General features: G+C 35.5%; 1 protein-coding gene across 2 annotated transcripts in view; it reads right to left on the reverse strand.

Annotated features, from left to right (window-relative positions):
• The window catches only part of SRT2 (sirtuin 2), a 62,693-nt gene that overhangs the window by 28,188 nt on the left and 7,057 nt on the right, over positions 1–27,448 (reverse strand). For both annotated transcript variants that reach the window (XM_089998409.1, XM_089998408.1), the window contains exons 5-8: positions 18,544–18,589; positions 17,636–17,796; positions 17,414–17,543; positions 8,068–8,232 (exon numbers count right to left, since the gene is read on the reverse strand). In XM_089998409.1, the coding sequence (XP_089854535.1) occupies positions 8,068–8,232; positions 17,414–17,543; positions 17,636–17,796; positions 18,544–18,589 (502 nt within the window). The remainder of the gene's footprint in view (positions 1–8,067; positions 8,233–17,413; positions 17,544–17,635; positions 17,797–18,543; positions 18,590–27,448) is intronic.

Here is a 27,448-nt window from a genome sequence, read left to right on the forward strand (position 1 = left end):
AGTGAATATGCTTTTTTATTTGATCTTCTATCTCAAGAAGAGGAAATCTCTAATGAGTCTTTGAATGACCTAGAGGATATTCCTCTTGACAATGTTGTAGATGAAAGTGATAGACCAATCCAAACCTATGTTAGGCGTGTTAAAATGTACCTCATATATATATATATATATATATATATATATATTACATCAATACCCGATAGGGGTATTTTTGTAATTTTACATAGTTGTTTTAGAAAACAACTATTTTGTTTAAATGTAAATTTCTTTATTTATTTTTTAGTTTTTATTTTTGTATTTTTTAGAACCTAAAAGGGGCTCCAACCATAGAGTCGTTGGAGCCCCCAACGGTCACAAATGTGACCGTTGGGGGCTCCCAACGACTCCATGGGAGCCCCCTTTTGGCTCTTCTTTTGAGGCCTTTTGGCCCTCCTCTTTTCTCCTCTCCCTCTTGTATAAATAGGGGTGAACCCCTTGTGTATATTCATTCTTGAGAGCTTTCTCTCTTCTCAATAAGAGGCTTTTTATATTGTTGCCTTCTTAAAGGCTTGTGCTTGTATTGTCCCTTTTGTGGACTTGTGATATTGTCTCTTTTATTCATTGTTGTAAGTGCTTATAAGCACTCTTTATATTTCCGCAATATCTCATTACATGGTATCAGAGCCACTCGATTCTTGAAGGAAAGGTGTGGTTCGTGTATCTCATATTTAGTGGATATCTTCTCACTTCTTGGCAACATCATGGAGGCAAAGATTGACCTATCTTTCAAGCTCAATGGAAAGAATTATATGATGTGGGCATCGGCAATGAAAAATAATCTCAAATGAAAGAAACTTTGGGGTTTTGTCATGGGTACCATTCCGGAACCTAAGCTTATGCTCACGAAGAACGAAGGAGGTCAAGAAAAGGCTCTTGAAGGAGATGTTCGCCTCAAGGCCATTGAAAATCATAAAAAAGAAGTGGAAGATTGGGAAAGCAATCACGCAAAAATCCTTGCGTGGTTTATGAACAATGTTGAGCTTAAGGTATGTGCTAATATAACTAAATTTCATAAAGCCAATGAGGCTTGGTCCTTTATGAAGGGTATGTATACCCAAAAGGATCTTGCAAGAGCATACTTCTTGCAAGAAAAAATTAGAACCACCAAGCAAGGTGATTCTAGCATTCAAGACTATTATAGTGCCTAAACCCACTATGGGATGAATTGGCTCTTTTGGAGCCAAAATGAGTTTCTATGGAAGATATTGATTTAAGGCAAAAACAAATGGAACAAGAGCGATTGTTTCAATTCCTTTTTGGGCTACGTCCCGAATTTGAGCAAGTGAGATCCTCACTTCTCCATAGATCTATTTTTCCTCCTATTAAGGATGTTATTGCCGAAATCACTCAAGAGGAGACAAGGCTTGGCATGAGTAAGCATGTTGATGAAGTCCTTGTCGTATCAAAACCAGGTAACAATGTTAGAACCTATAAGCCTCCTCATTTTGGGAAACAAGGAAACTACAATGGAGGAAGAAAAATGATTGTTTGTCATTATTGCAATGAGCCAGGTCATATTAAACCTGCTTGTCCGAAGTTTATTGGAACCTTCAAGCCTAAGGTGGCCTCTCTTGAAGAAACCACCACCAAAGAAGATGAAGGCAAGAACAATGACATCAAAGAAACTCTTGGACAAATCTCTACGGCTCTCCAACAAATATTAAAAGTTTCTTCCTCCACATCGGGTGTAGCTATTGCCTCAACATCATCACCCGGTACGTATTCTTGGATCCTTGACTCCGGAGCTTTTTTTCATATGACCCCTCATGAAAGTGCACTTATTGATGTTTGCACCAATTCAAAAGACTCTTGTGTCTCTACGGCCGATAGAACCTTTTAAAAATTTCAAGTATTGGCTCTTTTAAAGATTTTCAAAATTTTTGTGTTCCAAAAGTAAGAGTTGTTCCCAAACTAAATTTAAACCTATTTTCGGTTTCTCAAATTGCCGATCATGGATGTGAAATATCTTTCTCATCTAATGGTTGCTTTGTGCAGGATCTCCGGTCCGGGAAGCGGATTGGGCAAGACCATAGAAAGAGAGACCTTTATTATATGGACCATCTCGATCTCCCTACAAATTATTTTTGTTCTTATGTCCAAGAAAAAACCATGAAAACTTGGCATAAAAGACTTGGTCATCCAAGTTATTCCAAAATGTATCTCTTTTGTTTTGGAAACAAATTTTGTAAGGAAAAAGAAATTAATTGCAAAGATTGCATTTTTGGAAAAATGAAGTATATTTCATTTCCAACTAGAACTTTTCTTTCATCAAGACCTTTTGAATTGGTGCATTCGGATGTTTGGGGGCCTTCTCCGGTTATGTCTAAAGGGGGATATTCATATTATGTTACGTTTATTGATGACTTTACTCGGTATGTTTGGATTTATTTTCTTAGTCATAAATAGGAAGTATTTACTTTCTTTAAAGATTTTCATAAAAAGGGTCAAAATCAATTTCAAAATAACATATCTATTTTAAGATCTGATTCCGGTGGCGAATACTTATCTCACGAATTCCAAAACTATTTGACCCAAAATGGTATTTGCCATCAAAAGTCATGTCCTAAGACTCCCCAACAAAACGGCCTAGCGGAAAGGAAACATAGGCACATTATAGAAACCGCTAGAACATTACTTGTTTCTAAGAATATTCCAAAGAAGTTTTGGGCCGAAGTCATTCTAACCTCAACCTATTTAATCAATAAAATGCCCTCTTCTAAGTTAAAAAATGCTTCTCCCTATGAAAAAGTCTTTAAATTTTCACCCGATTTCAATCGTCTTCGTATTTTTGGTTGCAAATGTGTTTTGTCCTATTACATAAAAGGGATAAGTTATCTCCAAAAGCAATTGAATGTGTTTTTCTAGGATATGGTGAAAATCAAAAAGGGTATAGATGTTATGATTTTAAGAATGATAAATTATATGTTTCAAAAGATGTAACATTTCCAGAAAAAGAGAACGGTTTTGATAAAATAGAAGAAACAAATGAAATTGATTATATATCTTATATGATCTTATTGATGACATACACGAAGATTTTCTTGAAAACATAGATGATACATGTGAGGTGTCCCATCCTGATATAACTCCCTCAAATGATAGTGATTCAAATATAAATGTTTATGATAGTGATACAAATATAAATGTTTACTAAAGAAGAAATCAAGAAAATCCTATTAGTGCCCTCGAAAAATACTCTCAAATTTCTAAATCCACTGAGGAACCACAAGTTAGACATTCTTCTAGAATATCAATACGCCCAAATAGGTTTGTATCCTATGATTCCTTAACCCCCAACTATCGGGCATGTTTAATAACCCTACATTCTTATTTTGAATCGGCTCACTATAATCAAGCTAAATCTATACCGCATTGGGTTGAAGCAATGCAAGTTGAACTAAATACTTTAAAAAAGGCCAATACTTGGGAAATAGCTAATCTACCCTCACACAAAAAACCTATTGGTTGTCGTTGGGTCTTCAAAGTTAAAACTAAAAGCGATGGCTTTTTAGAACGATATAAAGCTAGATTAGTCGCTAAGGGATACTCTCAAGAATATGGCATTGATTATGAAGAAACATTCGCTCCCGTAGCTCGAATGACCAGTGTCAGGACCTTAATAGCTGGCGCATCAACCAAAAAATGGCCTATTTATCAACTTGACGTAAAAAATGTTTTTTTAAATGGAAGTTTAAGTGAAGAAGTTTACATGGATCCGCCATCCGGAATTAATATTAAGCAAGGACAAACACTTCGGCTTTTGAAGGCCTTGTATGGTCTTAAACAAGCTCCTAAGGCTTGGTATGATCGTTTCAGTGATACCATGGTCAAGTTGGGATTTCATTCTTGTTATACTGACACTGCGCTTTTTGTTAAAAATGCAGGTACTAGTATCGTAATATTGTTGCTTTATGTTGATGACATGATTATCACTGAGAATGATCAAAATAGTATTATTGATGTTAAAAATATGTTAAAAAATAATTTTGATACGTCTCATTTAGGTTTTCTTAGATATTTTCTTGGAATTGAAATTGCATATTTTTCTCGAGGATATATTTTGTCACAGATGAAGCTTGTTGCAGATATCTGCTCTAAGTCTGGGATTTCTGATGACAAGAAAGTAGAGACTCTCGAGGTTATTAATGCCAAATTACGGTTGGAGGATGGGGTTCTTCTGGAAGACCCCACACCTTACAGACAACTCATTGGGTCTCTTACCTATTTAACCATCACCAGACCAGATATCGCCCATGTGATTCACTCAGTTAGCCAATTTCAGCATGCTCCTACAACGGTTCACATGAGTGCGGTTCTCCGGATCATCCGTTACATTCGGAACACCATCAAAAAAAGGCTATTCCTATCCTCCTCTTTTTCCTTAAATCTTATTGCTTATATTGATGCAGATTGGGGAGGTAACCCTAATGATCGAGTCTCAACTACTGGTTTTTGTGTCTTTTTATGAGACTCTCTGATTGCCTGGCGATGCAAGAAGCAGCAGAAAGTTTCGCTATCATCTACTAAAGCTGAGTATCGGGCGATGGCAACCACAACAATGGAACTTGTATGGCTTCGCAGTCTACTTAATGACATGGGGGTTAATATTACCGAAGCTTCGAAATTATATTGCGACAACAAGAGTGTCATCTATATTGCAAGCAATCATACTTTCCATGAGCGTACCAAGCATATTGAAATGGATTGTCACTATGTTCGTGATGAATACCTTCGTGGAACAATTGCTCTACCATATGTCACTTCAGAATATCAGTTGGCGGACTTCTTTACTAAAGCTCTTCCGGCTCCCCGGTTCATGTTTCTTCTTGGCAAACTTTCTGTCTTTTCCCCGTAAAGTTTGAGGGAGGGGTGTTAAAATATACCTCATATATATATATATATATATATATATATATATATATATATATATATATATATATATATACTTGTGATATTGTCTTTTTTATTCATTGTTGTAAGTGCTTGCATGCACTCTTTATATTTCCGCAATATCTCATTACAAGGCGTGGTCAACAAACTCAAATGAGCGTCTTAGAAAAATACTCTCAAGGATCCAACATAGAAGAAACCTCTTTAAGGAGATCTGGTCGGATCTCCAATCCTCTTAATAGGTTTGTTTCCTATGAGTCCCCAACTCCAAGGTATAGAGTGTGTCTAATTGTGTTGCACTCATTTCATGAACCTTCACACTATAATGAGGCCAAAAACATTCCCCAAGGGGTTGAAGCCATGAACTTAGAGCTTGGTGCCCTTGAAAAAGCAAAAAACTTGGGAAATAACTTCGTTACCCACTAGAAAGAAATCAATTGGATGTAGATGGGTCTTCAAAATTAAAACTAAAAGTGATGGTTCATTAGAACGTTATAAAGCCTGGTTAGTAGCTAAAGGATATGCTTAAGAATATGGTATAGATTATGAAGAAACCTTCGCACCTGTTGCTAGAATGACTAGTGTTAGGACTCTTATCGCCATTGCGTCATTCAAAAAATGACCTATCTATCAACTAGATGTTAAGAATGCATTCCTGAATGGCGAATTAAATGAAGAAGTTTACATGGACCCCCCACCAGGAGTATGTATTGGTAAAAATAAAATTCTCAAACTTAAAAAGGCATTATATGGTTTAAAACAAGCCCCAAAGGCTTGGCATGATAGATTTAGTAATGTAATGACAAGTTTGAATTTTCGTTCATGTTATACTGACACTGCTTTATTTGTGAAAAGTGCAGTGTCTTCAGTAGTTATTTTACTACTTTATGTTGATGATATGATCATCACTGAAAGTGATGAGCAAGGAATCTATGATATTAAGAAAGTTTTAAAAGAACATTTTGACATGTCTGACCTTGGTTTCTTAAGATATTTTTTAGGGATTGAACTGGCGCACTCTCCTCGATGGTACATTCTCTCTCAGATGAAACTGGTTGCTGACATTTGTTCCAAATCGGGTATCTTCGATGATAAGAAGACAGAAACCCCTGAAGTCATTAATGCAAAATTAAGGTTGGAAGATGGAACACCTCTCGAGGATCCTACTCCCTACCGACAACTTGTTGGGTCTTTAACCTACTTATCCATTACTCGGCCAGACATAGCTCATGCCGTCCACTCTGTCAGTCAGTTTCAACATGCACTTACAACCGTACACATAAGTGCAGTCTTAAGGATCGTCAGATATATCAAAAACACCATAACTAAGGGAGTTTTTTTTTCCTCCTCCTCATCACTTGATTTAATTGCTTATACTGATGCTGATTGGGGAGAAAATCCCAATGACCGAGTCTCAACTACGGGATTTTGTGTTTTCTTAGGTGACTATGATTTCTTGGAGATGCAAGAAGCAGCACAAAGTATTTTTGTCCTCAACAGAAGCAGAATATCGTGCTATGGCCACTACAACCATGGAACTTGTATGGCTAAGAAGTCTCCTCAGTGATATGGGCATTGTCATCTCTACTCCTTCGAAGATGTGTTGTGACAACAAAAGCGCAATTTATATTGCAAGCAATCACACCTTCCATGAGCGTACTAAGCATATTGAGATGGACTGTCATTACGTACGTGATGAATACCTAAGATGAATCATAGCACTACCTTACGTCACATCTGAGTACCAGTTGGCGGACTTCTTCACTAAGGCCCTTGTTGCTCCTCGTTTTTTGTTTCTCCTTAAAAAGCTTTCGGTTATATCCCCGTAAAGCTTGAGGAAGGGTGTTAAAATACATGTAATTCATATATATATATATATATATATATATGTTTATATACATATATATATATATATTATCTAAAATACCCAATAGGGGTATTTTAGTCATTTCACAAGTACCCGATAGGGGGGTACTTGTTTCTTTTCAATTTTTTTTTTGTAAATTCTTTTTTCATTTTTATTTTTTATTTTTTTGTATTTTTGCCCACCTAAAAGGGGCCCCACCATGGAGTCGATGGGGCCCCCAACGGTCACATTTGTGACCGTTGGGGGCTCCCAATGACTCCATGGGAGCCCCTAGGTGGCTCTTCTTTTAAGGCCATAAGGCCACCCCTCCTTTCCATCTTTTGTGTATAAATAGGGGTGAACCCCTCTTGTATTCTTCACTTTTGAGAGCTCTCTCTCTTTTCAATAAGAGACATTTATATTTTTATGTTGTGTTGTCTCTTGTGGGTTTGGGTGTTAGCCCCTTTGTTTGTTCATTAGTGGATGTTGTAAGTGCTTAAGACACTCTTTGCTTTTCCGCATATTTCATTACATTCTTTCCATATTCAGGCATCAAAACTAAGCACTGTAAGTATTTTTTTCTGTTAAACATGGCACAGGATCTACTTGATATTTATTCTTCAAGCATTTGCAGTGAAGATTGTGGAACAGGTCCTTCAAGGCTAATTCCATTACCAGAGCTGACCTTGTAGAGAGGTATTCTGACTGGTTGATCCCAAGTATCTTGTGCTGGGAAACTCGAGGCAATCAATACAAAGGTAATATAGCTACTTCACAAGTTGGGGTTGCATCTGGCAGCCATGTTTCTGTCAGTGTTCTCACAGGATCAATGTCAATCGCCAATGCTTTCTGTCATAAACATTTCCTGAAGATATAAACTGCACTCATTTGGATTTATTTGATACTAGTGAAGATTTTTCACACCCTTGCAGTTCATAAGTTTGTAAGAGTACTCTTTTATGCCATCACTCCACTTCTACATGCCCTCTCTGGTATTCTATAACTATTAAGCAGTCCCGGATACGTGTGATATGTAATAAGCCTACCATTACCAAGTACGATAATGTAATTAAAGGCAATAACTACAAATAGAATTTATTAAGGCATTTCTATTGTAATATCGACTCTAGAAAATCTCGTGTAGAACAGAAATATATTACAACCTAAGCATATAGATATAGCCTATGATCAAAACAGGCCCTCTATACACCTTCCAAAAATAAAAAAGCACCATACGCATAATATAAGTGTATTATAAAGTCATTGTTTTGTACATCAACGAAGAAACTCACATCAGGTTTTAGTGTTCCATTACACTGTTGGCAGTTAGGAATATGGAATTTGTCCTCCCAAAATTTCTCATCAATATCTAAATCTCCATCAGGCCTTTGAATCATTCCAAAACTTGCATCTGAACCAGGGTTTCCATTTTCTAAATTTTCAATTGCTGAAGCCCACTGCAAAAGACATTATTTGTCGATTCAACCAACTTTGATAAGCAGAAGAACAGCCATAAGTATCCAACAATTAAAAAGAAAAATCACTAACAAAGGGATAAGGACTTAAAACATAAGCAAGAAATAGGGCATAAACATGTCAATGAACAAACTTTTGAAGGCAACCTCATGATCGATCAAACAATTCACAAGTTAATTATAGATAGGAAGGATATGATATTACTAGAGCAAGTATGCCAGATTAAACATTAAACCAAGGACAGAATGGTAATTTACATCACCACAAAGCCAGTCTGTTCACAACAACTAATTTTCAACAGTGGTGGAAAACATAGAGGTGAAGCAAGGTGTAGACATTGAGTATTGAGGCGTAAGCTTCATGAACAAATATTTAACTAGCAAAAATCGAATAAAATAATGGAAATGACACATAAATATATATGTAAATATAGACATACATTACTGACTGAATTGTACATCCAAAGAAAATTATTGGATACAAACACATAAACATAGTAATATATACACATTTTATACTTTGTACTAATGAAGGTACAAAACTATTGAGCTGGAAATCATATGTTCAAGTTGTACCGACTCAATCTGACCACATAGACATGTTCAGCATAGTTTGTTCGCTAAGGATCAAATTTTTTATCATATTTTCTCAATGTAAAAATATGATTTTTGAGTCATGAAAATTTGTTACATTATGGGCCGTTGATTTTTAATCACTTGAAATCCTGCATACACGGCATGATCACATAATTCAAAACTCACCATTTACTAAACTAACCTTGTAGATCACATCCATAGGGCCCAATATACAAAAAAAATATCTAAAAAATATGAAAAGAAAGTGTTACTACTCGATGGTTCCATACCTTCCTTGCCATTATATATAATACTTTGAGAAAGAAGTATGTTACAGTATTGCAATCGATTTTGCAGATTTTTATTGTTTTTGTCAATCTTGATATTTGGGGGTTGCCCACCACCCTTGGTTTTAAATGGTTTGCTTCCAATGGATTGATGTTATGTTGGCTAGCAATGAAGGGACAGTGGGACACTTGGAACTTTTTTGAAAGCCATGTTTGACCCAGCATAAAGAAACAAGAGGGAATGCATGTAGAGGATATGTAAGTATTCTTTGGCTGTTCAACCAATCTTTGTTTGGGCTCTTTATTTACAAAAAAAAAAATGCACAAGCTTCAAGGTGAGGTCAAGCCCTCATCCAAAGGCATGTACCTTTGACCCCTGAAGTGTATGCCTCAGCAAGGTCCACACCACCTTCACACCTTGAGGCATGCAGGTGCACCTCACCTCTAGGTGTACACTTAGGGTTGTAAGAAAATGGAATCCTCAAACAAATTTCAAATCTATGCCACACAGACTCGGCTAGGGAGGCACCGCACCCGAGTCGACACGCCCCGACACGGGTGCGGCTTAGGACACGGCCCAGACTCGGTCAACGAGGAGTCGGACTCGGTCAACGAATCGAGGCCGAGTCCGTCCTCGTTTTGGACTTGGTCAATGTTGACCGAGTCTATATTCATCTATTTTAGGGTGAAAAAACTAAAAGAAACAATTTTTTATATGTTTTTTTAAATATATATATATAGACTGTTGTGCACAGTGCACAATGCATAGTCACAGTGACTGTGTTGTGCACAGTCACAGCTGTGCTGTGCACAACCACTGTTGTGCACAGTCACAGTGACTGTGATGTGCACAAACTGTGTTATATGCACAGTCACGATTTTTTTTTTAAATAAATAAATATATATATATAGCCAAGTCCCCGTGTCCAAAAATTTTAAAATTGCACCGCACTCGTGTCGCACCCGCACCCATGTGACATAGCTTCAAATGCTTCCTCATGAATAAACTCTCTCAAGAAACATAAAGGTTCACACACAAGGCAAACACTTAAAGAACCACTAGGGTTCGCACACAAAATACTCGAAAGAGAGATTCCAAATGAAAAAGTGAAGAATTGATTTCATTTAAGTGGGACAAAACCCACATACACAAGATAAAATACAATGGGGTAACTCCCCATATATATATATATATATATATATATATATATATATATATATATATATATATATATATATATATATATATATACACACAAAAAGAGAAGGCAAGGGAGAATTGTTGGACATTCCAACAGCTCTAAATAGAGCCATTGGAGTGTCCAACAACTCTCACAGCTTTTGCTTTTTGACTTAGTCAAAAAGCAAAAGGTTTATATTATGTCCAGCTTTTGCTTTTTGACTTAGTCAAAAAGTCAAAAAGCATAGGGTCTATATTATGTCCAAAAAATGAAAAATAAACTAAAAAGTAAAAACCTAACTTATGCCATTGTAACTAAACTGGAAAAAAAAGATTACATATTATGGGATATTTACATATGAGATTATCCATGAGATTACAATTTTTAACAAGGGTATGTTTGGTTGCTCTTCACAAAAGTGAAAAGAAACCACATGAGAATCAGAATCTCATGAGATTCAAAATCACATGAATTGAAATCTCGTGTGATTTCTTTTTTATGTTTGGTTTATTAAAACGATTGTTGGACTGCCTCCCTTTATGTAATGTGAGTCTCTACAAATAGAGCCTCACCTCCTCTTGTATCTCCATGTTTTTCTAAAGCATTTGTTGTGCCTTAATACAAATATCTTTTTTGTTATGTTGTTGTGAGCTTTATGCTTTTGTGTTCTTGTGGATTTCATAATGTTGTATCTCTTTTATGAGATTGTTGTTGGTCCATTAGAGACTATATTTGTAGTGCACTTGTGTAGCCCTTTGTTGACATTGTATTTGTGTACTCTTGCTTCATGACATGGTATCAAAGCTTGACTCTTGAAGTAGTGAAAGCAATCTTGGGATTGTCCTACTTGTGGTGGTGCTCTTCAACTTTTAGTCCTTATCCAATCCTTCTTCACAAGTATTCTTCATTATGAGAGAAAGAGATTTTGCATCCGTCATCTCCTATAAGCTCAATGAAAACAATTATTTGATGTGGGCAATCGCTATGGAGAACCACATCAAAGGTAAAAAGCTATGGGTTTTTTTTAGTGGAACCACTAATGAACCTCAACTCAAATTGACAAGAACAGAAGGAGATCAAGTCAAAGATCTATCAGAAGAAAAAAATGAGAAAGCTTTGCAAGAATATCAAAACAAGTTGGAGGATTGGGAAGCTAGCAATGCTCAAATTCTCTCATGGTTCATAAATAGCATGGAGTTCAAAATCGCCACCAACATCATGTGCTTTTAATAGATATAAGTAATCATCAAATGTTGAAGAAACTAGTGTTAGAAAAATTGAGCGAATACATAGGCCTCCAAATAGATTTGTTTCTTATGAATCATTTTCTCCAAACTATAGGGTTTGTCTTCTAGCAATTCAATTATATCATGAACCATCTAACTACAACGAAGCTAAAGACATAAAAGAATGGGTTAAAGCTGTGAAAATAGAATTAGATGCATACTCATGCTTCAGCAATTCAACCTCTTCCCAAGGGAAAGAAGACAATAGGGTGCAGATGGGTCTTTAAAATAAAAACAAAAAGTGACGGGTCCTAGAAAGATATAAAACAAGATTAGTTGCAAAAGGATACTCTCAGAAATATGAAATATATTACGAGAAAACATTTGCCCTAGTAGCTCACATGACCATAGTTAGGGCTCTAGTTGCAATAGCATCTATTAGAAAATGGCATATATATCAATTAGATGTTAAGAATGCATTCTTAAATAAAAATTTAAATGAAGAAGTGCACATGAATCATCACCCTGATTTGATTATTGAAAATTATATGGTTCTTCGTCTTCAAAAAACTTTATATGGGCTTAAACAAGCCCTAAAGCATGGTATGATCAGTTTAGTGGTACTGTATTGAATCTTGGATTTAAATCTTGTTACACTGATACTAATTTTTTTGTAAGATAAATAGGTACCTCACTTATCATTCTCCTTTTGTATGTTGATGATATGAGAAATTAAAATTATGCTTAAAAAAACTTTTGATATGACTGACCTTCGGTTTTTTAGATATTTTTTAGGAATTGAAGTAGCCTAAGTTGCCAAGAGGGTACATTTTGTCCCAAATCAAGTTTGCAACTGATATTATTGCGCGTTCGAGAATTACTGACACAAAATATGTCGATACTCTTGAAGTGATAAATGCAAAAATGCAAGTTGAAGACAGAGTGTTATTAGATGATCCAACTCCTTATAGGCAACTTATTGGATCATTAATGTACCTGTCTGTTACCAGGCTAGACATTAGGCATGCAGTACACACTGCAAGTTAGTTTCAAGATGCGCCCACATCGGTTCACATGAGTGTTGTATTAATAATAGTTTAATACATCAAGAAAACTATATCTAAAGGGTTATTTTTATCCTCTTCATCAACTTTAAACCTTATTACTTATATTGATTCTAACTGGGAAGGAGATCCCAATAACCATTACTCAACTACAAGTTTTTGTATGTTTTTAGGTGATTTTATCATTTCTTTGCGATGCAAAAAAATAACAGAAAGTGTCTTTATCTTCCACGGAAGTTGAGTACAGGGCAATAACTACAACAGCCACCGAGGTCGTGTGGATGAGATCATTACTTTCAGATATAGGTGTTGATGTTTTAGAACCTTCAAAACTATATTGTGATAACAAAAGCGCTATATATATAACCAGTAATCACACATTTCATGAGCGGACAAAACATATTGAGATGGATTGTTACTATGTTCACGAAGAATATTTGAAGGGAACGATTATTTTGCCATATATTCGGTCCGAGTTTTAGATTGCGGACTTCTTCACTAAAGCTCTTACTCTACCAAGATTCTTGTACCTTATTAGCAAACTTTTGGTGATTTCACCGTAAGTTTGAGTGTGAAAACGACTCTTGAACTGCCTCCCTTTATGTAATGTGAGGCTCTATAAATAGAGCCTCACCTCCTCTTGTATCTCCATGCTTTTCTAAAGCATTTGTTGTGTCTTAATACAAATATCTTTTTTATTATGCACTTGTGGGCTTTATGCTTTTGTATTCTTGTGGATTTCATATATTTGTATCACTTTTATGATATTGTTGTTGGTCCATTAGAGATCATATTTGTATTTGTGCACTTGTGTAGCCCTTTGTTGGCATTGTATTTGTGCACTCTTGTTTCATTACATGGTTAGTGCGACGAAAGAATCCCATTTGCAAAAAATAAAAACAGAGGGGCCATGAGTTGCCTCATTAGGGAGAGGGGTAGAGCTCATCGTTGGTGTTCCACTTCACCTCAGACCATCCCAAAACTAGGGAAGTGAGGACGGAGCTTGATTGTCGGTGAGCTCCACCTCACCAAAAAAAAGAAAAAAATCAGAGTTACCGGAAGCGCCTATGCCTTAGGGGAAGCGTGCTTCCCCAATACACGCTTCGGAAGCGCAAAACCCGACGCTTCCGAAACGTACGAGGAAGCGCGCATTTATACCAGGAAGCACGTACCCCTTTAAAGGGGTATGATTTACTTGATGGACAAGTTTGCCCCTTGTTTAAATTTTTTTTACCAAAAAAATTAAAAGAAAGTTTTTTTAACAAGGGCAAAATGGATATTTTGAAAAACTCGTGAAAAACAAAACGCAAAAGAGGGCTTTAGGGTTTCTTTTTCAAGCTTCATCCGAGTCTCCTCCTCCCTCTCTTTCTCAAGATTTGGCCACCGACCGACGACTTTCACCGACGTCCAGCGACCTCCACCGACCGGCGATGAGGATGTTCAGGTACGTTCTCTCCTCTCTCCATCTCTTCTCTCCACCGACTGGCAAAGAAGTAAAACACCACCAACAAATGCAAAACTGAAAAAGGAAAAGAGGATGTAAAGGGAAGAATACCTACCTTAACGGGGAACGTTCCTGCTGACAGTTTGGTGGTCAAGTATCTTCTTTTTTACGATATTAGGTTTTTCTTCTTGGTTACATGTTACTAACTTCGTTATGTTCCATGTTTTGCTTTATGCAGCTATTTCTGGGTATTATTATTCGTACGATGTCGCTCCATATGTACTTTGCCCCTGCTCATATGCCGGTAGATTTGCCATCAACACAAAAACAAGGGCCAGAGATGAGTGAAATTAAAGTTGAAGAACAAACTGGATCCTGATGGTCATCTTGTTATGATTGAATTGCATCCTCAACAAGCTTGTGCTTGCCTTCATGTTCAAATAAAACAGTCCATGATACTACTGCAAACGAATATGGTTAGTTGCATTATTGTTGCTCAGAGCTTCCCATTAAGGTCAGTGGTATCCAACTGCCTTGTTTGTTTAATGTGAAAAAACTTGCTGCATTTGGTAACTTGGAGTGAGGGGAGGTATTTCTGTATACCGACTAGTGGCCTATAGCGAGTGTGCTGAGTAGTATGAATGACTATTGGCTGTAGGTTGGATACACTCTTCTATGCAAAATATGAAACCACTGTTTGAGCATTGTAGTCCTGTGAAATAGCTCCTGAACAAAATTCTGTAGGCTTGTTAAAAAAAAACAAAGTCATTATTTTGGGAGAAATTTTGATTCTTTTGCGGCAATGGATGCTTGAAGACTCTCATTGATTATCCCTGTGGCAAGAAAGTTTCCTTATTTTGAGATTGTTTTCCCTGCCTTTTGAACTTATTTTGTTAAACCTCCCTGCAATCTGATGAATGTAAAATATCCTACTGTGGTTCGTGTTTGATTCTAAATATCATTGTACAAATTGATCATTACGCTGTTAGCGTGGAAAATTGCATAAAATGGTAACACATGCATGGCAACGACAGGATAATGGCTTGATTATTGGACTGTCATTGTATTGTTCCACTAAACAATGTGCCCACGCCAATGCTGTTAAAATTGATTCAGGCTAATTTGAATCGAACGACACTTCACTGAAATATATTATATATAGAGAGAGAGAGTAGAGCATAGGTGCTTATGCTTAATGGGTTTTTTTACTCTTTCGGTATTTTTTTCTCTTCTCATTCGAATCCTATGTCGCTTCCTTTTTCGCTTCTTAGGTCGCTTTCGGTTCGCTTCCGAGACGCTTCCGAGACACTTCCCGGTTCGCTCCTAAGTCGTCCCGCGCTTCCCGCTTCCTAAAATTTTAGAAGTACCTCGCTTCCGCTTCCTGCTCCTGCTTCCTCAACTGGCAACTCTGAAAAACAACGATTATGAACACTAGGGGTTCCTTATTTTGCCCCAGCAAAGAGAGGGGTGGAGCTCACAAGTGCTTATTTTCGGCGAGCACCACCTTGTCTTGATCTCCCCAAAACAAGGACAGTGATGAGAGGAAGCTTGACATCCATCACTCTCTCACCTTGCAGAAAAACAAATAAAAAATCATTGACAACAAAGGTCCCTTGCTGGCCCAAAAGGGAAGGGGGTGGTGCTTGTCGGTGGTTATTTCCGGCGAGCTCCACTATCACGAAATGGTATGGAACCCGAGAGGCCGAGACACAAGAAACTAAAAATAACAATATAGATGAAATCCAAATGCATTATAAAAATGCATTTGGCTAGATACAATAGGTCATGCAAATACAATAGAAGAAACAAGATATAAAAAATTCAATATTTTATTGATGTGAAAAAAAACACAAAAATATACAAGAAAAAAACTCACTACAAACACACTCATACACACACCTAAACTACCCATCACTCTCTCACTTTACAAGGCACACACCTACCTACCTATATATATATATATATATATATATATATATATATATATATATATATATATATATATATATAAGAGGAAGAGGGAGAAAAAGGAGGGACTAGCCCAACGGCTAGATTGGTCAACATGTTTTGACCAAAACAATACAAAATAAAAATAATGAACAAAAAATAGTCATTTAAGTAATGACTAAAAAATAAATAAAGTAAAATTCCTATTCTACCCCTAATGGCATACCTTAAGTATACTCAACATATACAATACACTACACTTGATAGGTATATCAAAGATATACTTAGAATACAAAAGGAAATTCAAAAAATATACAAAGAAAAAGGATATACCACGTACACCTAGGTATACTTTGGTATGCAAATACATATCCAACACTACATATATCTTAACATCCACCTCACCCAGATCACCCCAAAACAAGGGGAATGAGGGAAGAAAGCACGTTGACCGGCGAGCTTTATCTTGCAAAAAAAAGGGTCATCGACAACAAGGGGCATACCTGTTTCGTTCAATCTCCCGGTGAGGTTGTGTTTCCAGCAGGTCTCTCAGCAAGATGCTCAGGTATGGATGCTGAGAATCCTAAACCTCCAATAAGGAAGTCAAGTAACCCTTTCTGTAAAGAAGGTAGACGCTGGGGCTTTAGATGCCTCAATGTCTATATCTTTTGGCAGACTTTGTGATTTTGAGTCATGATTCAAAATCATAAGCCAGCCTGTGTGATTCAGACTCTCACGGGTTGGTGTGATTTCGAATCAAATATTATTTGAAATCACATGGCCCTGTTTTCTCAAGTTCGGTAGCCATGAGAAAATGGGGCCAAACGAGATTCAGACTCATTTTCATGAGATTCCGAAACTCTTGTTACCCAGCCAAACATGTCCTTAATGCCTCACAAACTGAGTGTTTTAGTACACTGATTTTCAACTTCATGGTTCATCTCCTTTCACATGGAAAACTTCAAAAAGCAGCATAATTTGCAAAACATCTAAAATAATTGTTATATAGCAATATAACAAAGAGTGACTTAAGGGAAAACATAAAAAAATAACACTTTCAAACAGACCTTAATTTTTTCCATATGATTGGTCCAATTTATGCAGTTCTTCTTAGCATACACAATAGTTTTTGAAGTGAGTGGTCATTGTAGAATAGATAATAAGAAATAACCAACTCAAGTTTACAGAGCTTTTATATAGCTTCAATACTGAATTTAAAAAAAAAATCAAATGCAAGAGTTATGCCATGGATTACCAATTAACCACCCAATAGCTATGCATTTAAGGAAATAGCGACCTATGCCCATACCAAGACTTGTGAACTCCTCTCCAAGAATTTGGAGAGGATACATTTTCATCAAACATATTATTTTATCATTTCCACAAAATTTTCTAGAATAAAGAAAATATTTGTCACTCCATTCTACTAATGTCAAACCTGTGGATTAAGGGACCGTAGTTGGTCCTGAAATAAATGGCGGCAGGAGGTATGACCACATTCTAAACAGATAATAGAATATACGGTCCCATGCAATTCAAGTGGATTGCTGCCAGCACGATAATGCAACCTGCCAATAAGAAATAAATAAAATACTTTATACAAAAAGGATGAATCATTTCAGTTATCCTGAATCAAATGAAATGGTATGTTATCTTTCACCTATCAACGTTTTGTGTAACCATAAAATCCACTCGACCAATTCTTTCGAGAGATGCTAGAGCGATATGAGCAGCTCCAGGCCGTGCTTCTGCAAATCGTCTCCATCCAGCATAACTCCTTGCCCAGTACCGCCTACGAGCACGACTTGATCGAACAAACTCCTGTACATGCAAAATTTCTATATGAAGTTCACATCAAATAAAAACCTACAATTTTAGGTGATAAAGAAGAAGGGCCTACTGTAATCAGACGAACACAATAGATTTTCAATCATTACATGTGTGACAACTGTTTAGTCTTATGTACAATATGTGTATTACATTTTGTGTGCTACCCTCTTATGCGTACATTACATTCTTTATAGGGGTATTTTTATACTTCTAGTAGTGTAGAGTCAACTGTTTTTGTCTTGTAGTGGGATGGAACATCCACATCTGGCCAAGCAGCGACATCCATAGGAACCTTATAGCAATATATTAATTTTCATGGAGAAAGTGAAAATCTTGTATATCATCAGCTTCATCAATTTCCTGCCTGCATCCGAACAAACCATTGCATGTCCACTTAAGCCTCATTTTTTTTAGGCTTTGTACTACTAAACTTCGAAGCTCTCGGGAAAGAAGCAGCTCAACATTAAAGGAAAAATAATTGAATATCGCATCATATAGATTGTACCATTACAGAAGTAAACAAGGCCATTATGACACTAGTTTGATAAGCAACACCACTGCATAAGATTCCACAGGGAAAAAATCATAAAAGGACTAAAACATAATCCTGCACATGATTTATAATAAATGAAGAATTAAATTCCAGAAATGCTAAAGTTTTGCTGGTCATAAATCTAAAAAAAATCAAAGCAGATAAATTCTAACAAACAGGAAGCATCTCATCATTTAAAGACACACCTGATGAGTCATAGGTTTGTATCCTGAACTGTATGCACCATTAGGACTGTCAACAGACTCAAAGTCAGTTCCAACTTCCAATGCAAGGACAAGAAGACTCCATATATGGACTATCAACATATTAAAGACAAAAAAATCAAATGATGCCATAAAAAGGTTTAGGTAAAATAATGTCCAAAGTTGTAGAATCAGGATAGGAACATAATTCACATGGTTCAAACTGTAATTACAGGCTCTTTAACAAAAGAGTTCAAATATCAAGAACCACAAAAGTCTTATTAGACACAGTTAGCAGCACTTTTGCAAGCTACTATCATAAATGATGAGGAACATGAAAGGAAATTATTTAACAAGCAAAAATTCATGCAAGTGAAGGAATTTGCTCTAATAAAGTATGCGGAATTATAAGAATAAAGTGCAACAGCACATACAAGTCCAAGAGTGGACAATTACAAAGGCACAATACCAGCACAAGAGTGCATAAGAAAATCCACTATGGGACAATACAAATAGCCAACAAAGGGCAACACAAACAAGTAAAAAAATAGGATGTTATTAATAATATGCTTGAAAAAGCATTGAGAAATATAGGGGGAACACCTCCCCTATTTATATACAACAAGTCATGAGGGAGGCCATTGGGAGCTCCCTTCATAAAGATGTCGGGGCTCATATTTATGATCGTTGGGGCCCCAACGACTCTATGGAGTGGGCCCCCAATGGCATAGGAAAATCAAAAAGGAAATGGAAAACAATAAGAAAAATAAGAAAAAATATATAGAATTGTTTCTAATAAACAGCTATACTACATGTGAAAAGACTAAAATGCCCCTATCGAGCAAACTATTACAATATATATATATATATTAACACTCCCCCTTTAAACTTATGAAAAAATGGCCAAAAGTTTCCTAAGGAGAAAAATAAATCGAAGAGCAGGAAGAGCTTTGGTGAAGAAATTTGTCAGTTAGCACTCCGATGTGACATACGGCAACGTAATAGTTTCTCTCAAATACTCATTACGCAGATAGTAACAATCCATCTCAATATGTTGGTTCGTTCATGGAAGGTGTGGTTGTTTGCAATATAGATTGCACTCTTATTGTCAGAGTACATCTTCGAAGGTGTTGAGATGATTACTCCCATATCACTGAGAAGACTTTTAAGCCACACAAGCTTCATTATTGTTATAGCCATTGCACGATACTTTTTGTTGCTTTTTGTATATCCATGAAATCATAGAGTCACCTAAAAATACACAAAAACTGGTAGTTGGGACTATATCATTGAGATTTCTACCACAATCAACATCAGTATAAGCATGTAAATCTAATTAAGAAGATGAGGATAGAAAAAACCCTTATGTTATAGTATTTTTGATATATCTAACAATTCTCAAGACAATACTCATGTTCACAGTGGTGGGAGCATGCTGTAACTGGCTAACCGAGTAAACTCCATGAGCTATGTTTGGCCGAGTGATAAATAAGTGAGCGACCCAACTAGTTGGTAGTAAAGTGTAGGATCTTCAAGCAGAGTCTTATCTTCCAGCCTTAAATTAGCATTAAACACTTCTAAGGTTTCTATATTATTATCATCTGTAATGTCAGACTTAGTACAAATATCAGCAGCAAGTTTCATTTGAGAAATAATGTACTCTCTGAGAGAGTACGCAACTTCAATACCTAAGAAATATCTTAAAAAACCTAAATCAGTCATATAAAAAGAATTAAAGACTTTTAATATCACTAATTTCCTGTTCATCACTTTTGGTGATAATCATATCTACATAAAGTAGAAGAATAACAACCTTAAAACTTGTACTTTTAACAAAAAGAGCAGTGTCAGTATAACAGAAATGAAAACTCAGATGAGTCATTACATTACTAAATTTATCATGTCAAGTTTTCGGAGCTTGTTTTAGACCATACAAAGTTTCTTTTAAGTTTAAAGATTTTATATTTTTTAATATAAACCCCGACGAAGGATCCATGTAAACCTTCTCATTTAATTCACCATTTAGAAAATCATTTTTCACATCTAATTGGTATATGAGTCATTTTTTAATAGATGCAACGGTTATGAGTGTCCTAACACTAGTCATTCTAGCTACTGGGGCAAATATTGCCTCATAGTCAATTTCATATTCTTGAGAGTACCCTTTGACCACTAACCTAGTTTATATCGTTCTAGAGTCTCATCACTTTTGGTTTTAACCTTAAAAATCCATCTAAATCCTATAGATTTTTTTCCTATGGGTAATGAAGTTATTTCTCATGTTTTAACCTTTTCAAGAGCTTTAAGTTCTGTATTCATTGCTTCAACCCATTATGGAAGATTTTTTGCTTCATTATAATGGCTTTATTATAATGTGACGGTTCATGATAGGAATGTAAAGCTATTAGACATGACCTATACTTTGGTGTCAATGTGTCATAAGATACAAACCTACTTAGTGGGTTGGAGATACGATTGGATCTTCTAGGAAAGGTTTCTTCCAACGACGAATTTTGTGAATATTTTTTTAAAGTATTTATAGGATTCCTTTGCTCATGTCGGGTATATATTTGTATGGGTTTATCAATAATATCATTATTTCTTATAAATGATTCCACATTCTCATCAATTGAATGCACATTATCATCACTATTTTCATTATCATTCAAGGTGTATTATCACCAATATCATTCAAAGAAACATCAAAAGAAGTCAACTCTTCTTGTGGCAAGAGATCAAATAGAAAAGTATAATCTACTTCCTTGTTTTCCTTGGTTCTCTCAAAATCATTTTCATTTTCCAAAAATATTAATCTTTAGAAACATATAGTTTGTTACTCTTAGAGTCAAAACATTTACATCCTTTTTGGTTTTCTCCATAACCCATGAATATGCATTCAATGGCTTTTGGAGACAATTTATCTCTTTTATGTAAGAGTACAAAACACTTACAACCAAAAATTCGCAACCGCTTGAAATCGTATGTTCTTTCAAAAAAATTTCATAAGAAGATGCATTATGCAAGGATGATGAAGTCATTTTATTATCAAATATGTCGATGTTAGAGCTGACTCGGCCCAAAAACTTTTTGGAATATCTTTAGAAATAAGTAATGTCCTAGTGGTTTCTATAATATGTCTATATCTTCTTTCGGCTAATCCATTTTGTTGGGGAGTTCTAAGACACGACTTTTGCTGACAAATCTCGTTTTGTTCTAGATAATTTTGAAACTCATTTGATAAGTATTTACCACCTGAATCAGATCTAAGAATAGAAATGTGGCTTTAAAATTGATTTTTGACAATCATATGAAATTTCTTAAAGAAATAGAAGACATCGGATTTGAAATTAAAAAAGTAGATCCATACATATCTAATGAAATTATCGATAAAGATAACATAATATGAATATCCACTTTTTGATACGACGGAAGAAAATCCTCAAACATCCGAATGCACTAATTCAAAAGGTTTCTTAGAAACAAAAGTTTTATTGGGAAAAGAAATGGATTTCATCTTTCCAAAATTACAATATTTGCAAAAAAAATCTTTTTCATTACAATTTTTTTTCCCAAAAGGAAGAAGATACATTTTTGAATAGCTTGGGTGTCCAAGTCTTTTATGTTAAGTTTCAATATTCTTATCTTAAATATAATTACAAAAAGAATTTGGAGGAACATTTAGATAATTCATGAAGTAGAGATCTCTCCTCCTATGGCCTTGCCAAATCTGCTTCCCGGACCGAAGAACTTACATAAAGCAACCTTTAGATAAGAAGGAGATTTCATATCCATGATCGAAATTTTGTGAAACAGAAAGGAAGTTTAATACTTTAAATTTAGTTGAGGAACAACCCTAACTTTTGGCACAAAAAATCTTTGAGAAGAATTTAAGGTTCCAATACTTTTAATTTGCAAAGATGTTTTATCGGCAGTTGAAACATAAGAAGTTTTTTATTTAGTAAATAAATCAGATAGATCATTCTAATGAGGTGTCATATAAAAGAAGGGCCCCAAATCAAGGATCCAAGAAGACATACTTGGAGGAGAATATAAAGCTATCACGGCACCCGATGTAGATGGAGATTTGAGTAATAGTTGAAGTGTCTCCGATAATTAAGCAAGTGAAAATGAATCTCTCCTTGGTATGGTTTCTTCAATGAAAGTCACTTTGTTCTTGGGGGTGTCATATAACTTGGAACAATTGGGTCGTATCTGACCCGGTTCATGACAATGATGACAAATAGCCTTCTTGTAGCTACCAGTATAGCTATTTTGCCTCCCAAAGTATGGAGGCTTGTAAGTTTTCACATGATTGTCGGGTCTGGACACAGCCAACACTTCATCTCCTTCTTTTATCATACCAAGACGAGTCTCTTCTAGACATATTTCGGCAATGACGTCTTCTAAGAAAAGAGTCTTAGATCTATTAAAAAAAGAATATCTAGCTTATTCATATTCGGACCTAAGCTCATGTAAGAATTAGAAAAAGTATTTTTTTTCATTTGCTCCCTTCTTAGTTCAACATCTTCACTAGCGACCTACTTGGGTTCAAAAAGAAATAATTCATCCCATAAGGGACCAAGAGTACTAAAGTAACCACGGACACTCATGTCCCCTTGTTTGATGATACATATTTTTTCTTGTAGAAAGAATTGCCTTGCAAGGTCTTTTTATGTATACATACCTTTCATAAAAAATCATGCCTGCTTTGTGGAACTTAACAATGTTGCACATATTTTGAGCTCAACATTGTTCATAAACCATGCAAGAATTTTTTCATGTTTACTTTTCCAATCTCCTATCTTGAATTGATGGTCTTCAATGGCTTTTATGCGAGCATTTCCTTTTAAAGCTTTTTCTTGACCTCCTTCTAACTTAGTGAGTTTGAGTTAAGGTTCCGTAGTAGAGCCCGTCACATATCCCCAAAGCTTCCTGTCTTTGAGGTTATTTTCCATTGGGGATGCCTAAATCATGTAGTTGATACCATTCAATTTAAAAGAGAGATCGTTCTCCATTTTGGCTTAGTGGAAGAGGGAAGAAGGATTATTAAAGAACACGGAAGAACCCCACGACTTGAGTTACAGCAAGCACCATGATCCCTGAGTCACGATCTTTCAATTGTCACTTTTTACGAGACCAAGAGCACTATGACTCTAATACATAATGAAGTATGCGAAATTACAAAAACAAAGTGCAAAAGCACATATAAGTCCAAGAGTGGACAATTAAAAAAAGTACAATACAAGCACAAAAGTGCATAAGTAAAAGTCCACTATGGGACAATATAAAGAGCCAACAAAAAGAAAACACAAATAAGTAAAAGAATAGGATGTTATTAATATTATGCTTGAAAAAGCATTGAGAAATATAGGGGAAACACCTCCCCTATTTATATACAACAAACCATGAGGGAGGCCATTGGGAGCTCCCTTCAAAGAGACGTTGGGGAGCTCCCAATTGTCATAAATTTCTCTATTTATATGCAACAAGCCATCAGGGAGGCCATTGGGAGCACCCTTCATAGAGACGTTGGGGAGCTCCCAACGGTTATAAAATATGACCGTTGGGGCCCCAACGGCTCTATGGAGTTGGTCCCCAATGGCATGGGAAAATAAAAAAGGAAACGGAAAAAAATAAGAAAAATGTAATTGTTTCTAATAAACAGCTATAATTACATGTGAAAAGACTAAAATGACCCTATCGAGCAAACTATTACGATACAGATTATATATATATACATATATATATATATATATATTAACATTTTCAGCCAACCTCATATATGTTAGAAAGTGAGTTGGAATACATTGGGTTCAATAATGAACCCATACTTATGCACGTGAAGTGCAAATATACCCATTAAAGGGAAACAACACAAGCACATAATGTGCTAACCCATAAAACCCATAAAAAGGGAAAAATATGACATAAAGTCATAAGTTGCATATCATTGAAGAAACAATGGACAAGGGGTAAAAACCCCATTACAATGGAGCATAAGCTCCCTCAAGAAGTAAGAAATACAAAGGGGAGAGCCCCTATTTATAACAACAAAAAGGAGCCTTGGAGGGGCTCCACACATAGACGTTGGAGCCCCTCCAACGATCACAAATGTGACCGTTGGAAGGGGCCCAACGTCTATTTGAGTGGGCCCCCCAAGGTACCTTTTGGTACTTGAGAAAAAAGAAATAAAAAATAAAAGAAAAAGAAAAAGAAAATAAATTACAATCACATTCATAAAGTGAATGTGCGTAAAACAGAGGAAAAGACTAAAATACCCCTACGGCTAAACAAAATGAAAATATATATATATAAATAGGAGGATACATATACATATATACCATATATGTATATGTATCATCTTTTATATATATAAAATATATCTAATTACAACAATAGATGGGTACATTTTAACACCCCCCCTCAAGCTTTGCAGGGAAACGAAAAGATTGAAAAAAGGGCAAAATTCCACGAGGCTTCGGCGACTCCAAGAGGCTTCGGCAAGGATGCAATGAAACTTGAAATAGCCTTCCTCCAATTGTCTTCAAATGATGAACCCATTTCTCGAACCATCCAGGGTACTTCCCTTTGTCCTATCTCCAAGATCCTGAGAAAAGAAAACAACAAAGAACAAGTAAACAATATCTTTGCACTTTAATCAAAAAGGAACATTCCTAACAAGGTGCAAAATTTATGCATAATATGATAGTTACTTTAGTATGAAACGAAAAATTTAGAAAACCAAAGTTTTTAAATCATACATTATGTTAAAACAAAATGAGCGGAAGCAAATTATGCAAAAAATTGCAAGAATGCATAATGCATTCATATGGTCCACCATTGGACAAATATAACCTCATAATGGGGAATAACAAAATGATCCACTAAGGGATACCACAAGAAGCCTACGAAGAGGCATAACATACATATGCTTTATTGAATGAGAGCCCAAAAAAGGCCATAAAGAGCATATGCATATATGAATCATTATATGAATTGATACTCAAAGAACTAAAACATGCTTCAACCATGTAGTGAAGTTCCAAATAAGAGAAACGAAGTCTCCAAGCATACTTTAGGCAAAATAAACCCAAGAGTTCACAAGGTTTTTAAAAACATTTATGAAAGTCACACTTAATTAAAAAAAAAAACCATTTTACATATAAGAGTGGCAAAAACCATAAGCACTTAATATATAGATTAAATGCTAAGAAATCAACTTGATATGCATATCAAAAAGATGATTTACTTGAAAAACACAAGTCATGAATGAAATTTTGCAAATTTCAATAATAGTTTATTCATTACAAACAACTTCCTCATTAGTCTTCCAAAACCCATAAATCAAGTGTATAAGCTACTAGATCAAGAATATAAAGTCATTAAAGGCCAAAGACACACACAAAGGTGTGTAAAAAGAACCTCTTGTCTACATATAATAATACTTGAAATAAGTGCATCTACGACAAGAACAAGAGAATACATGCCAACATGGACTAAAAAGTATCTCTTGTCTACGTAAAAAATACACTTAAAACAAAGTATGTTCAGCTACTAGAACAAGAGTAATAAGCCAACCATGGGCAAAAAACACAATGCATATCTTGTCTACATAAGATGACACTTGAAATGAGTGAAATAAGTCAACCATGGGCATACATCTAAGCGACTAGAACAAGAACACAAACGCCAACATAGGCTAAAAATCACACACCATGGTGTGAATCAACGTGCCTTGTCTACATATAAAAACACTCAAGTCAAATGTGTTCAGCTACTAGACCAAGAGAGCAAAAAAGCCAACAAAGGGCTAAAAACACACGAAGGTGTAATAAAATTCTTGTCTACATATGATGACACTTAGATAATGGGCATAAAAGGAAAAGACTTTTGAGGCAATAAACTTGTAATGAAAATAAACCTCGAGTGAAACAATATTCCCTTTTAAAAAAGAATACTCATGATAACATTTTGGAATAAATGCAAGTAAAACGTATCTTCAACAAGATACTACAACCGATAAAATAATATTCTTTAGAACAAATGTGTGAACATACACACCAAGAACATTTGTGAAAAAACACAAGAACACATGTGCACAACGAGCACAACATACAGAATCACAAATGTGCAAATGCACTCATAAGATTCATAAACAAATAGAAGGTTGGGCTATAATCCAAAACATCTTGATTTTAAATATACCTTAAAACATTTAAGGTTACAAATATCATATGTCCATCACATTTACATAGAAGCATCCATAATATCAATGGCACAAGAGAAAAAATGAGTGACACACTCATAATTAGAGATCAAATAACAAATCATTTTAGAGTCCCAAGGTGCCCATAACTCACCTCAACAACCATCTATAATATGGAAGGTGGACAATCTAAAAATGATACAACACGAGGTGCCCATAACTCACCTCGACAAACATCTCTAATATAACAATACTAAGGCCAAATAAATGATGCATTAAATAACATGTGATGGACAAACATAAATGCCACAAAAGGGCAATAAACACATAAGGAATCATTTTCCAAATAAAAGTTTTTACAAAGAGGACCGATTAACAAATTGAATCAAAGGTCCAATATAATCCATGAAAACAATTTTTGCATAAACACGAATTATGCTTAATCTTCAAAAGAAGTCTTGTACATCAAAAAAGGCTTACTATACAACATAACATGAAATATTAAGCAACATCATGTGTATGAACCGATTTGGAACAAACAAGCCTTAACTATGAAAGACATAAGGTACAATTAAACGGTGAAGTTGGTGAAGTTCAAAAATAACAAACTTAGGCCAATATAGGCATTCATAAAGATGGTGAAGTTCGAAAAACTTATGAAATCTACTATTGCAACTTAAAAATGGTAAACAATCATGAAAT

Source organism: Nuphar pumila, chromosome 2 (assembly GCF_984573655.1).
Source record: "Nuphar pumila chromosome 2, dmNupPumi1.hap1.1, whole genome shotgun sequence".
In the NCBI taxonomy this organism is placed as follows: Eukaryota; Viridiplantae; Streptophyta; class Magnoliopsida; order Nymphaeales; family Nymphaeaceae; genus Nuphar; species Nuphar pumila.